The sequence below is a fragment of the Neophocaena asiaeorientalis genome, unplaced genomic scaffold, assembly GCF_003031525.2.
Source record: "Neophocaena asiaeorientalis asiaeorientalis breed wild unplaced genomic scaffold, Neophocaena_asiaeorientalis_V1.1 scaffold19, whole genome shotgun sequence".
NCBI lineage: Eukaryota > Metazoa > Chordata > Mammalia > Artiodactyla > Phocoenidae > Neophocaena > Neophocaena asiaeorientalis.
In genome coordinates this window covers 4,916,766-4,931,115 of record NW_020173388.1, presented here as the reverse complement: position 1 = coordinate 4,931,115, position 14,350 = coordinate 4,916,766, and the positions used below count along the sequence as shown (strand labels likewise).

General features: G+C 41.4%; 1 protein-coding gene across 4 annotated transcripts in view; it reads right to left on the bottom strand.

The window, feature by feature from the left end:
* Positions 1-7,874: 7,874 nt before the first annotated feature.
* The window catches only part of KDR (kinase insert domain receptor), a 45,585-nt gene continuing 39,109 nt past the window's right edge, over positions 7,875-14,350 (bottom strand). For 2 of the 4 annotated variants that reach the window (XM_024746712.1, XM_024746715.1), the window contains exons 28-30: positions 11,889-11,988; positions 11,302-11,387; positions 7,875-9,554 (exon numbers count right to left, since the gene is read on the bottom strand). In XM_024746712.1, the coding sequence (XP_024602480.1) occupies positions 9,332-9,554; positions 11,302-11,387; positions 11,889-11,988 (409 nt within the window). In that variant the 3' untranslated portion in view covers positions 7,875-9,331. The other 2 variants (XM_024746713.1, XM_024746714.1) reach the window with 2 other exon arrangements.

Below are 14,350 nucleotides of genomic sequence, written 5' to 3'. Positions count from 1 at the left end.
CCCCAGCCGGAGAAACAACTTGCTTCATACACAATTATTGCAAGGCTTGGGAGATTCCTGCCTTGGCAGACACAGAAAACACTCCTTCCCCTGGGTTACAACAATTTAGTTAAAGACCGAGTCTTAAGGAACTCCTGGGGGAGGCGGGGCCCGCCAAGTGTAAAGAGCAGGAAATGTCTCCCAGCGTGAGGAGCCGGGAGCCAGAAGCCAGAGGGGCCCTGCTGGAGTTTTCCAGCCTGTGACTCACGGGGCCACTTCCCTGCTGAACCCGGCCTGCACTCCGGCTCCTTGGCCACTGTGTCTCAGAGCCTCTTCCTGTCTCCATTCCACCCAGGCCCCTGAACAAAGCAGAAGTCTGGAGTCCACGGCAAACACTGAAGTGTTGTGTATATATTCGGGCGTCATCTGTGGAAGCAGCTATTTTGAAAACAAAAAAGTAACTTCTCTGCCCTCAGAAGAACTTGGTGAGCTCTTAGAAGTGTCTACGTTAACAGTTTGAGACTGAAATCTTGATTATCACCTCTTGCAAGAAGAAAGGAGGACATAGTACATTCTTTTTCATTGATTCATAATAATAGGTAAGGAACTTATTGAGCACTTATGTGCCAGGCAATGTCCTAAGCCCTTTACATCCATTACTTTATTTAACCCTTATGACAACCCCTGTACGGTTGTTATCTCCATTTCATGAATGAGGACACTGAGGCTCAGAGAGGTCAGTAACTTGTACGTGATCACACAGCTAGTATGTGGTAGAGTCAGGATCCAAACCCGTCTGTCTTACTCAAGCACCCAGCTTCTTGGTCTCTAATATTCCGGGCTGAAACAGGACTTGGAGGCCACCTGAGCCAACTGGTACTCTGATCCTTAACTCTTATAACTCCTCTCCAACAACCTTAAGGAACAATCTCTACTTACTCCAGGGAAGGGAGACTCTGCGAGGCACAAAGGAAAGAACACGTGATTGGGCATCAGATGACCCAGGGTCTGCCATTCTCATGGTTTGTATCCATTGGTCTAACTGCCCTTTGGCAACACAAAAGAAAGAGCACTTTCCATGGAAGCTTCCTCATATATTAAAAGACAGCCCTTGCATAACCCCTTAAATCTTCTCCAGTCTAACTAGTTCCACACATCTTACAACCATTCTGGTATGTAAGACCATCCCAGTCACCCTCCTGTGGGTGTGCTACAGCTTGTCAAATTATCTCTTAAGTGTGGTTCCAGGAATGGAGAGTCAGAATCAAGTTGGTCTAATCAGCAAGGAGACTGGGGGGACAAATCCCTCCCTTGATCTCCCCATATTCACACAACTTAAAATTTCTTTCACCTCTTTGGAAACTCCAACGTACCCTGAACATGTAGTCAACAAAAGCCCTTAAGGTTTTTTTTTTTTTGCTCTTGCTGGTACCTAGGAAACCAAGCTAAAATGCCAAAAATCAATTTGCTGAGAGCCAATTGGCTAAAATTCTATTTACCAAATGACCGATTTTATCATTGCATTCCACAGATATTGAGTACCTACTACTGTCCAGACACTGTTCTAGACACTAGAGATAAAGTAGTGAACAAAATAGACAGAAATTCTTGTCTTGATGAAGCTAACATTCTCAGTATAATGGAATTGCTCCAGCCACTTCTGAGTTCTTATTGCTTTGAATGTCATTTCAATAATGCCTCAAATGGCATATGAGACTTCATCTTGCATTTCTAGCAGCAGTTAGTAAGAAAAAGTCAGCATTTCACATCATTGTGATTAGTCTGGATCCCTTGACAGAATTTATATATCAATGGCAAATATATAATACAATTTTATGCTGAAATTGATGATTTTGAATGAATGACTCATTGAAAATGATTAAATGTATTAATGGGAAATGTAAGCCTATGTCCATCAACTTTTGAAGAATTGAACTGTCCATAAAATTCTGTTTTGAAGACAGAGTGAAAACCAGTCCATTACAACTTCACAGAAATCTTCACTACAAATGGCTGTAAACTTTATAGATAATTCTTAAAAGTTTGGTGTTTATTGACAAGTTTAATTTGATGAGCTCATCATTGGGCAAACCGGTCATCTGACAAACTGATTTTTAGCAAACTGGCCACTGTCTAGCTGATTTTTGGCAAACTGATACTTGTTAACCAATTTAAAGTTATTGCTAAGCCATGGTGCCCCGTCCCAAAATTTGTGCAGAAAAACTGAATTAAGTTATTTGAGTCACTGACCAGCGAGCTTTTACTGAATCCTGACTCTATCACACTACAATCTTCCCAGGCGCTTGTCATCCAGCAATTTGTTCTTCATGCTGAGTCCTTATGCCAGTCTTCAAACCTAGGGAACCAGGGACAGCAGAAAGTACCATTGGAGACCTCCAACCAGTTTGTCAATGGTAAGTTAATTAACAATCTTTGAGAACTATCATTCAACAAGCTATAAACCTAACTTCCCTATCCCCAGCAGCATAAGAAAATAGCTACCTTTATTGAATACTTCCCACTTATCAGGTAGTATGGTGGGTATTTTACATACGTATCTCATTTAATTCTTATCCAGCTAAGGAAAAGAAGGCTCAAATAGGTTAAGTAACGTGCTTAAGACCATACAGCTAGTAAGTAACACACTTTCTTCCCTCTGGAAATCAGATGTTTATTGTAACACTAAACTTTTACATTTAGTCAAAGTGGATTTAGCTTGTAGACAAAGCTGCCTGAAAGATGGAAATATTTAAGCCAACATATATTAACTAAGACACTTAAAGGTACCAGGTCACCTTCATACGTACCTTTTATTTGGTTGGTTGATTTATCAGATGAGTCAGCTCACTGCCTTCCATCAGGAGAGAGGATCCCATTCTGGTTCCCATCCCAAATAGGAACATGTCCCCAAGGTATAAGTAGACTGGATTCGATCCCTGCATAACCTTGCTTACCGGGGCTTCAAATTTTAACTGCCAGTCTTCACTTGGAACCTGGTGATAATAGCACCTAACATGAGGGCCCATTACAAGGATTTACTGAGGTAAAATGTGAGGAGTGCATAGCTCAATGCCTGGCATATGGCAGACGATCAACAATCAAGGTTATTTCTCTGTCCTTCAGGCTACTCAGGTCTGAGTGACTGCAGAGCTACTTGAAATGTCTATCACCATGAAACAGAGAAACATAATGAAAGTTGAATCCATGATATATATCTATCTAAAAATTCTATTACCATGACTAAACTTGTTCTAATATATATGTCATCCAAAATTAATACTTATTGGTACTTCTTTTTAAAGTGAACATTACTAAGTAATTCTGTAAGATTGGACTCAGGAATAGTTCCTGGCACGACATCCTCTTGTCTTGTTCATCAGTCAGAGAAGGAATAAGCTCTCCTGCACTGCAAAAGACTACAAGAATGAAAGCTGGGCAGAACACTGAAATTTACTGATGAATGAGGTTGATAAAGGAAGAATGAGGATCTTTTTCTCTCTTCATGACAGGTCCTCAAGGCAATCTGCCAACCATATTAGACAGGAGCAGGGGGAAAAGGCACAGCAATAGATCATGATCTATTCATGGTGATTGAACTAAAAGAAAATTCTGTCTCTATTGACTTCAAGTATATGCTGCTTAAAAGATTCTCAAGGTGGTTTATACAGGAGTACACTTTGATTTGTAAAACAGATGTATTCATGAAATGTTGCATGCTACTTGATAATATTTTGAAATACCCAAGGGGAAGTCATTATACACTTAGAACAATCCCTACTGAAGAACTCCTAGTAAAACTAATGGCAATGGTGGAATTTATTCTTTCCGTACTTTGGATTTTCATCCACTGGAAAAGTTTAAAATGTAGAACAGTAGTATAAAGGTCAAACAATGTTACTTATGACGAAACAAAAGATTCCTTCTGTGTTGCCATAAATGCCTGCCAACATGGAATTCTTCTGGATGCATTAACAGAATCTCCTCTTGCTTTACAAGTGAAATGCAAATTCCTCAAGGTGAGGTGAACCAGACCAAGAAAAGCATTTCCTCAGCCTTCTGTCAGAAGGCTTCTTTTCTCGTTTTTCCCATGGGCATCCTGACTCTGAAGTCAGGTTAAGCGTGGAATCTATACCTACAAGGGTTCTTGAACTCAGATCTTTATTCAAAAATGACTGAACGAAGAATGAGCCAATCATTAGAACTACGCTCAATTTGTTAAAGGGGTACCATAAGGATATGTAGAGAGTTCCGGAATAAGATCGGAGTTCCTCCTCTCTAGGGTTCTGCTGATAACCTGTAACCCAAGCAGCCAAAGAAAACGGTTTTGACCACTGTCTGCTAAGGTGCCTGGCACATAGTAAATGCCTAACAAACATTTGTAGAAACCATCAGTGAGGATCCCTTTATGTCTCCTACATAAAAGGAGGAGATTGCCACCCAATCTACAGTGTGATGCCTATATTTTGCTTTAGGGTCCCGATTAATTCAACGAGTTAATATTAATAAACTCTTTTCAAAAGAGTGTCTGGCACAATGTAGCATTTTTAAAGTACAGTTAAATATAAACAAACAAATAAATATTACTTGCTTAAAGTTTAGTATTAAGGGCTGAATCTTTGGTACCTGATTTCTCTGGAAGGGCCTTGTTTTTCCCCACTATGAGCTGCAGGATTCCTGTCTGCCAGTTTTCTTGTTACCTTGGGGGATGAATGTGGAATGTTGTTGCTCACTATGTCACCAGCCTGAATTCTCTACTTTGCGTCTGGGTTTTCATTTCCATTTCTGTTCTCTCTGTGGCAATGAACGGAATGCTTTCAATCCCCTTTATCAGGATAAGACATTCAGCTTAAAGAGACTCCATGCAAAGCACCAGGCTCCCATGAAACCTCTCCCCATAACAATGGTTCAGAGGGCTCTTGATGAGTCATTTCTTACCCCATATCCTGTGAAGTACACACGGGATCAGAGTCAGCCACTGAGAGTATCCTTCACACCGAAGAACTCAACCCACTTTCCTGGACTTATTCCACACTCTCTGCCCCCCACAAACGTCACTCCCTGAAGAAGGGAGAGGACGGAGAGCAAAGAATGGAATACAACTGGAGCGAAGGACCGCTTTCTTATTCCCTGCCCTTTTTCTATTCCAGTCTATCTAAAAGTTGAGAGCTTCTAGCAATTAAAGTATAGTATGGGGGTATGCTGTCACCAGTTACTGGTAAGTACACTGATCATAGGTTCTAAAGTACTCAGAATAAACAAAAGGTGAGACTAACGTAAAAAAACCAAACCATATGTTTTCATTCTTTTATTTTTAAACCAAAAACTATGAGTGAAACTATTGAACGTAATGTTGTTCTACAGGTATCAAGTCACATAAAGGTCATATGCTGTGTTGTAAAGAAAATAAAATCTAAGATACAGTTTGATGTCTTCTCATTAACATCCACTCGTCACGTATCTGTCATAGTTTACTGCAATCCTTGTCTTATCAATAGTCTTCCTTAGAATACTTTTTTCCTAACTCAGAGCTCTTATCTCTGAGTCAGACCTCAGCTGAGCCTGGTATGTTCTACCACTTTAGCTCCAGAACTTCAGGCCAACTTACATTTCTCTCTGAGTTGCTCCTCCCAGATTCTTGTAATTCTCTCCATTCTGATCAAAACTAGAGCAAATGGCTTTATTTTACCTTTTTAACCTCTACTACCTAGGAGCATTCTGTAACTTTCCCCCTCCAAAATCAGATTTAATATTGGTTTCACAAAGACTGCCCAGATTTCCACTTATGTCTAAACCCTTACGTGAGAGAGACTCGTGCAGAAAATGCAATTTTATAAAAACAGATTGGAACCCCCTTTGATCTGTGCTCACTCCTTACCTGAAAGCACGGACATGACATGCCTACTATCCCTAAGGGACAAGGGCACACAAATGTGGAAAGATTTATATCAAGAGCTACTCACTGAAAGGCTTAAGCTTTCCGGGTTTGCCTACATTTTACCATGTGGGTGACGAATATCTGAGTGAGAGGTAGAAAGAAAGACATACTAGGGGAGACAGGAAAATGGGTTAACTACAAAGTTGTGGATTTGAGATTTTTACTTTTCTTCTTTCATTGAGACAGACATTGATAGGAATAGTTAGTCCAGGGGTAATGAACTTAAACTTCCCACCACTCTCCTCTCTCCTGTGATGTGGCTGAGGAGAAAGGCTGCTGGGGGGAGGGTTCACAGGAGAGGAAGTTTAGTGGAAAGAGAGGAACAGAAGGAGAAGGGACAAAGGGGTTTGAGAAGAGGGAGAAGAACAAAGCAAGCCAAAGGAGAGAATGAGAGAGGTCAGGAGCCAGGGGGAGACAGTTGGCCTCACCTAAAACACCAAATACCTTCAGTGAAAGCCTTGAAAATAAGACCGTGCAAGAAGCACTTTAAAAAGCTACAACGTTCTCTTCAATACAGGGGCAAATGAGGAGAGAAAAGGAGCTAGGAACAAGGGGTGTGGAAAACAGAAAAGAGAAGAAGGAGAGGGCCAAACCTCACCTCCTAATTATTCTGCCTGAGGTGCTGAAAGCATTTCTTTATGAAGTGTGAAGTTTCAAATGAATCCAATTTCCTGGCATTGGAAACAGTGCCAGGGGCCGCTTATGAGAGACAAAATCTCTTTTTCCTAAAATGAAGAAAATTCCGTTTGTCTATGAGGTCTTCTCCATCTTGAATAACCTAGATTCTTCTGCCACTCATTTACTGGACAACACTGTAACAATGGGAGAGACAAGACCAGGCGTGACCTACAGTTTAACATCTGTCAGAAGACCCTACTCCACTAACTCCAGCCAATGGCCCAATCTGTAAGTGCAGTGCCCGGGAACCACACACACCCGGAGCCACCCTCTTTTCCATCATCAAGTTGTGCAGGATATCTCAGTTGAGATGATAGGGTTTGAAAAATGGTACAGTGTGTATTTCCCCAAGCACAGGGGAAAAGAGGTATATTTAATAAACAATGCTGCCATGATGGACAGCCGCTTGAAGAAAACAAAGCCAGGTCCTTACCTCACTCCATATACAAAAATAAATCCCCAATGGATTTAAATGTAATAAAAGAAGGAAGGCAATTTAGGATTTTGCATTATTTTAGAATTGGGAAGACCTTCATCAATATGATTAAAAAACCTAGAAGACATTAAAAAAAAATAAGAGGCGTATCTTTTGATTATATAAACGTTTCAAAGTCTCGTATAAAAAAAAATCCCACGAAGAAAGAGTAGGACCACACTTTGGTGCCAGTGATCTTTGGATAATTCCACTCACTGAATTCAGGCAAAAGTAATCATTTAAAATGGCAATGTTGGATCTGAGGTTCTGACACTGCCAGGATAGAGTAAAGCATTATGGAAAACTATAGATACGTTCCACGCTTCCCTGCACTGCCAGGTCTGGCCACCTGTCTCGGGATCTCTCGCCCCGTGATTTTCACAGTTGGCTGTTCTAACAGGCACAGGGGTTACGAGCGAGCCACAAATACTGTTGGAGTATTTATCAGGTATCTCTCAGTCCATGTTTTAAGAATCTCAGAAGTGCTTGGAATTTAACAAGAGTGCATGTGTGTGTGAATTATTTGTGTAACGAAGGAGGGGGAGAAGCATTTAAGCCAGAAATATTTACCCTCAAAACAGCTGTGATAGTATTTTTTTTTTTTTTTACTAAGAATACATTTATTGGTTTAAAAAGTATATAAACATTTAATGAAGATATCCTTCATAAGAAGAATAAGGGAACAAGTGAAAATAAAGAACAGCCATATGGAAATGATGTCTGAGTCCCCCTCCTCCATTCTAGAAGTGAGAGAAATGATAGGGACAGTGATACAACCTTGCAAAGGGATTACTTCAAGTTTTTCACTTTTTTTTTTTAATAAAATGGCATCAATTGCTAAAAGCTTTATGACCTTTGTTATGCTACATAATACTGATACAAAATGTGATAGTACAAAGTTCATTATATATAATATAAGGTTTTAATATATTACATTTGTTTCTACATAAACAGACTATAAATATATGTGCCATAGCATGTTTTATAGTCATGGTTCCCAGCATCTCACACTATGGTACCAAACGAAAAATACATTTTCTTTTTTAAAAAGGAAAGAACAAGGGCAGAAACCAGTAGAAAGAGCTTTACATGTTAAAAGTCTAAGTAGTACAATAGTTGTGATAACTTTGGCTACAAAGTAATTTTGAAATCTGGCTAATAATTACTCAGAGAGTGAACAAACCAAATCAGCTTTTACTAGGGTGTAGAGGCCAAATGACTAGAATACTGACTGGCTGGGAGGTCAGGAAAATACTGAAGGGAGGGGGAAGGCATGGAGAGGGGAGAAGGAACAAGAGGGTAATATTCTTCCTGAAGCTTGGACACCACAGCTTCATATTGAATCTACTGCATTAAGGCTCAGACATATCACATCAGGACAGACATGTCGGTGTTCATCCAGAAGAAACCAGAAGCTGGTTTACACAGTCAGAAATCTTCAACGCGACAGAGAGGCTGAGTGTCCTTTCTTTGTGGTGTCCTGAATAAAGGATCAGCCTGGGAGACAAGGAGCCAGAGCTGCATCATTTCCTTCCTGGGGCTTGGCCAGGAGACACGTAAGAGTCCGGAAGGAACTCTCATTAGGAGTCGGAAACAGCACAAGGAACTCTCATTTAGCCCAAATGGGAAGAGCACGCAACCTTCTAAAACCAGTCACCTCGTACGAAGCCTTTACGTTTCCTAACAGACCCTATGTCCACCTCCACCGGAGCCAACGCAATGCATGTGCAGGCTCCAGTGCATCCTCAAAGCAAGCCAGCATCTTCCTTTCCATCAATCCATTCCCCACACATACGACTTGGCTCAGGACCCATCTCCTAAACAAAGCTTCTTAGATGGACTCAGCCCTAAAGGTCTTTCCCATCTTCAACACCTAAAGCACTTCCATTGCCTGGTTTATCTTCTAGTTTTACAAGAGGTGTCAGCTCCCCCGGTACTGCTACTTCTTGGAGGATGAAGCCATTTCTTGAACTTCTTTTGCTGTAACCCCTGGGGTGACCCACATTAGGGGGCATCAGACATGCTTTTTAAATGAATGTTAAAAAGAATAAGGTCAACACCGGGAGAAGACACAAACACATTCTTGGGTCACAAGCATCTTCTCAGGAAATGCCTAGAGGACTGCCTCCCTGCAGTCCGAGGTCCTTGCTTTTGAAATGAAAATCAAATGTGGCTACTTTCTGGTGGTGGAAAGAACAACACTTGAAAATCTGAGCAGCACCTCTCATGTGATTTCCAGGACTGGGGGACGTGGGTGCCCCCTTTTAAACAGGAGGGGAGCTCAGTGTGATCCCAGTGTCAGGCTGGGGAATCTGAGCTGCACTGCCAGCTTGCGGTCCGATCTCTACCAGCTTTAAAAGTTCCGCCTCCTCGCTGGAGTACACAGTGGTGTCCGTGTCATCGGAGTGATACCCCGACTGGTAGCCGCTCGTCTGGTTTGAGCCTTCAGATGCCACAGACTCCTTGCTTTTGCTGGGCATCATTCCACTGCAGAAGAGATGGCAACCAAATGAGTCGGCAGAGAGAAGGGAGTTCTTTTGCATCTTATCCTAACCCCGTTCCCAACCCCGTGTGGGCTGGCATCTTCCTGGAGACACCAGTCCCTCTCCCTCCCACTTGTTCATCAACATAGCAGCCTCACTCAGACAATGTCTATTTTCAGGTACTCGCGTGAATTTGGAGTTTCAGATAAGTCGTCTTATTCAGGTCCAAGTCTTTCAAGCCTGAGATGAGATAAAAGGCAGTTCTCCTGAGTTATGTGAAGGCTCCAACCAGTGGAACCTTTTTATGGCCTTGCAGATTGACAAGTTTGTATACAAGGATAGGAGCCAAAGGGACTCTTTCAGGATGTGGAGCGAAACTGGGATGCTCTGAAAGTCCACTAGTGCTTGCACCACACTGTCAAGTAAGGGATTACAAGGCCCGTGGGTGGTGTTAATAAAGTTCTTGGGCAACTTTAAACCTTAGGAAGTCGAAGCGTGTGTGTGTAATCAAGCCAGACATGTCAAAAAGTGCTTTTTACTCAACAAAACCACATTCTTTGGAAGGACGGTGGAATCGTGACAGACGGTAATCATGTCCAAGCTTAGAAAAAAAGCTTAAAAAGGCTTTCTGTAGCTTGGTGTAGGCTGTGTGGAGCTTAAGCCATTCTGAAGTGTGGGGTTTTTTTGCCCCCTTAGTAGGTGTTTTACCAAGCTATTCATGTTAAAAACTGCAAAAAAAGGATTTTATTAACTCCGTGTTCATATATGGTTTAAAAGTTATTTCAAATGACGAGATATACATTTTTTCTTTCAATCCAACCTCAGTAAAATGAGCTTAGTGTCTCAGACAATGGCATGGTACCTATTCATTGCTGAACAAATATATTTGAATCAGTGAACGAAACATATGATTGGCTCTCACAGTCTCTCATCCTGGGCCTATGGCAGACAATGAAATGGCACAATGGCACATTTTAATGGGTTTTTTGTTTGTCTGTTTGTTTGTTTTACATGCGCGTCACTCGGTACCAAGGGTGGTCCCGTTTTATCCAACAGTTCGATTACAAGTAGATCAAAGTCTTCTCTATTCTCACCTAGAGTGAACCTGCTAGCAAACAGATAACTACTCCGAATCCCAATATTCTTATAAATACAGAATCTTATTTACTTGTTAAGTTAAAAGCAGGTATATCTACTCAAAACAGCTACGAATTCCTACAGAATCACATGGAAGAAATATTCAAAACCAAATTCAGCATTTTTCCCACAATTAAGTACTTAATAATTCAGCCAAAAAGATTTAAGTATCTTACGCAGATAGATAATGGCTTCTTTATACATTATATTTCATAAAGACAGGTGTACCCGTTTCTGTTCAAGTTTGAAAATCCTTCAGGGTAGAGTGCACAAAGATTTTAACTATCTCCATAGTTTTAAGGATCACATCCAATGACCTCTGTTTTACTTAGCCAGTACCACACAAACCACTGACCACAGTAAATATGCTCAAAATTCCCCTAGTATTCATAAATTCTCATGAAAACTGACCAAATCCTCTTATTTCAGATTCTTTTTTAGACTTGCCAGGTAATTAGTTTGATTTGTTTCCATTCTTTATTAGTTAGGTTGATGCAAATTTGCCCAACCAAAGAAGACACAAAAAGGGAAAACTCTGCACCTACGCTCAAAGTCCTAGGTTCCTTCCAAAAGTTCCTGTTGAGATTTGTCCTTCTATTTTGGCTGAGCCTTACCTAAAAGATGGGGCTAATTTGCTTCTGTCTTCCAAGGTTTTCAGCTCTTCGGATGCAAGAACCATACCACTGTCCGTCTGGTTGTCCTTTTTAAGAGACAATGAGATGGCACAGTTGATTGTGTACCCTGAACAATTACTTAATTAAACTGATTTCCTAACCCACCTATCAGACAACATTCCCACGTTCTGCAGAGGCAGGTAAAGGTAGCATAGCCAGAAACCGTGCAGGCTATAAAAGGAAGTAACTGCTTCCAAGAAATAGATGCAGGCCTGGAAGAAGAGAGAAATTTAGGAAGAAGAAGCCGAGGAGACCCGTTTCTATCCCTCTTTCACAATGATGCTATGTTCGCTTGAGGGGAATTGGGCATGAAGCTGGATTGTCTTGAACCTTAGACCAGGGGCTTTGCATATGGAAAAACCAAGGGCGCCCAATAAGTTCCGTTGCTGTAATGACCCCATCACACATACCCTCAAGGACAGCCTTATAATGAGGCTTCAAGTCTCTAATGCTTAGGTTAATATTTATCTAGCTAATGTTTCACCTTTGGTATTATTTCTAAGACTATTTTTAAAAGATGTGCTTACATCTGGGATTACTTTTACTTCTGGTTCTTCCAACGGGATATCTTCAAATGTTTTTACACTGACAGGCCGGCTCTTTCGCTTACTGTTCTGCAGATACTGACTGCAAAAGAACAAATATTTATGTTTTAGTGGTGGCTGCAGGTTCCACAAGTGATACCTAAGTTCATTATCTTTCAACCGCAAGTTTAATAGCGACCTTCAAACATCCTTTGGGAAAAGAAAAACAAAACAAAAATCTTTCTCTGCTAGCACACACTGAAGGCTTAATTTCCTGTGAAAGTCCATTTAAAAGTATAATATAACTGAGGGGGCATAGATGAGCCCCTTTTCCTTTGAATCGTACTTCTGAGATCCAGGGCTGGACTGAAGACAACAACAGCAGACTCAGCGGTCAGCTGCCTTCTGCTTGGCTTCCTGATTGCCTGTGATTCCTCCACTGAGCTCTCGGCATATTACTGAGTGTTTCACATCTTTCTGGCCACCTCCTAAGCAAGTTTTCTAGACAAGGCCCACAGAACAACCAGTCAATGAAAGATGGGCAGAGGAAACACCTGCAGATCTCACTGAATCTCACCCAGCTCCAGTAAAGGATGCTGAACCCAGCAAGGTCTGGAGACAATCTTCCTCTACATGTAATAGAGGCGCAATGGGTACAGGGGCAGGTGGGCTGAATCTCCTATTGTTAGCCCACAGAGTTGGGGGTGTAGTTCGAGAGTCACAAGGTATTCTAACTATTTCAAAATCTACCACGAACTACACAGACTTGGGAAAGTCACAAATATATTTCTGTGCCCCTATTGCTCCATCTTTAAAATGTACTGGCAAGAGCTTTCCTTTCCTCACTCACAAAGATACCTGGAGGATGAATGGGGTGATCACTGGTGGTTGATAAGGGGGTCTTAGAAAGAATGATGCACCATCAACCAAAGCTTGTTTTCCTCCTTTGAATTCCGAAGGGTACACGTTTCTTTCAGGAGTCCAAAGGATAGGACTTGTCACATCACAACAACACATCACCTGTTCCCTAAGGGTGTTCCTTCCCTACTATGTGACTTTGGGTGAGTCTGATTTTCTGTTAAAACCAGCCCAAGTGGAGAGAAGGAAAGTCCTTTTCATGGGAAGGGACAGCAAATTCACTCTTCACTCTTATCCCAGCATACTTCCCACTTTAGACGGCCTTCTGGATATATTATATATTCCGTGTGTTTTCGGTGATCAAGTGAAGAGAGGACTCATTTGGGCAAAGAAGGATAATGGAAACTAAATCTCCATCCCCTGCCCCAGGAGGCTGGTTCCTCCTCTTACAAAGAAGAGAGAATGGGGTTCACCAATGACATCCTCACTCAGGAAACTCCACAGGAAAGAGGACATGACATAAAGGAGAGAGAAAAGCCTACTTCTCCTAAGTCCAGTCCCTAAAAGTAGTGGTTACCAAAAATTACTGGTACCATAGTCATTCATTCATTCGTTCACTCATTCAGGAATCCTTTATTGAGACTCTCCCACGTGCCAGGCTCTGTGCTAAATGCTCCTCAACCACTGTCTCATGGCATCTCCACAAATGGTACCTCTCTAGGTGGGTATCATTATCCCAACTTCAGATGAGGAACTAAGACACAGAAAGGTTAAGGAACTTGTCCAAAATCACATAACTGGAATATCTGGATTATTATCTTGAGGGCAATGAGCAGTCACTGAAGGATTTTAAGCATGAGATTGACAAAGTCAGATACGCCCTTTAGAAAGATGACTCTGGGTTGAGGAGGGTAAGGCCAGAGGCCATGAGGCCAATCGGGAGGCTGTTACAATTATCTAGGAGAAAGAAGAGCAGCCTGACTAAAGAAAGGTGATGCCCACATGGTCTGTTGACAGATTCCAGAGGTATTTGGGCTGTAATGCAGCTGCCTTAGAAAGGCCAGCTCCTTGATGGCTGAGCCCAATAATAATAAACATTGCTCGGCCCTTCACAGTTGACAAGGCATTTTCATGGACATCATTGCATCTGCTCTTCACAAAACTACAAAATAGGTTTTCATTATTTCCCATTTGCTAAGGCTTAGGGAGGAAAGAGCTAGAACTGGGGCTCAAACTTAGGTTTCTAGAGCCCACGCAGGGTTGTTTTTGTTTGTTTTTACCTTATTCCACATTGACGCCCTTGGAAAAGCACTAGGAAGGAGAAGGAAGAAGATAGCAGTGAAGTAAAGATTGTCCAAGTCTTTACTGAGCACCTTAGAAACGAACACACCACTGTAAAGCAATTATACTCCAATAAAGATGTTAAAAAAAAAATAGACAAAAGGTGCAGAAAGGACAGTTTCATTTCAAGCAGTCTAACATCAGAGCCAAATTCAGGAAAATCTAGCCAGCAGGCTGTCCCAGGCATCAATCTACAAGGAGCATTTAAATCATCGCTAGCAATTAACGAAAATGAAAAAAAAAAAAAAAAAAAAAAAAAAAAAAGC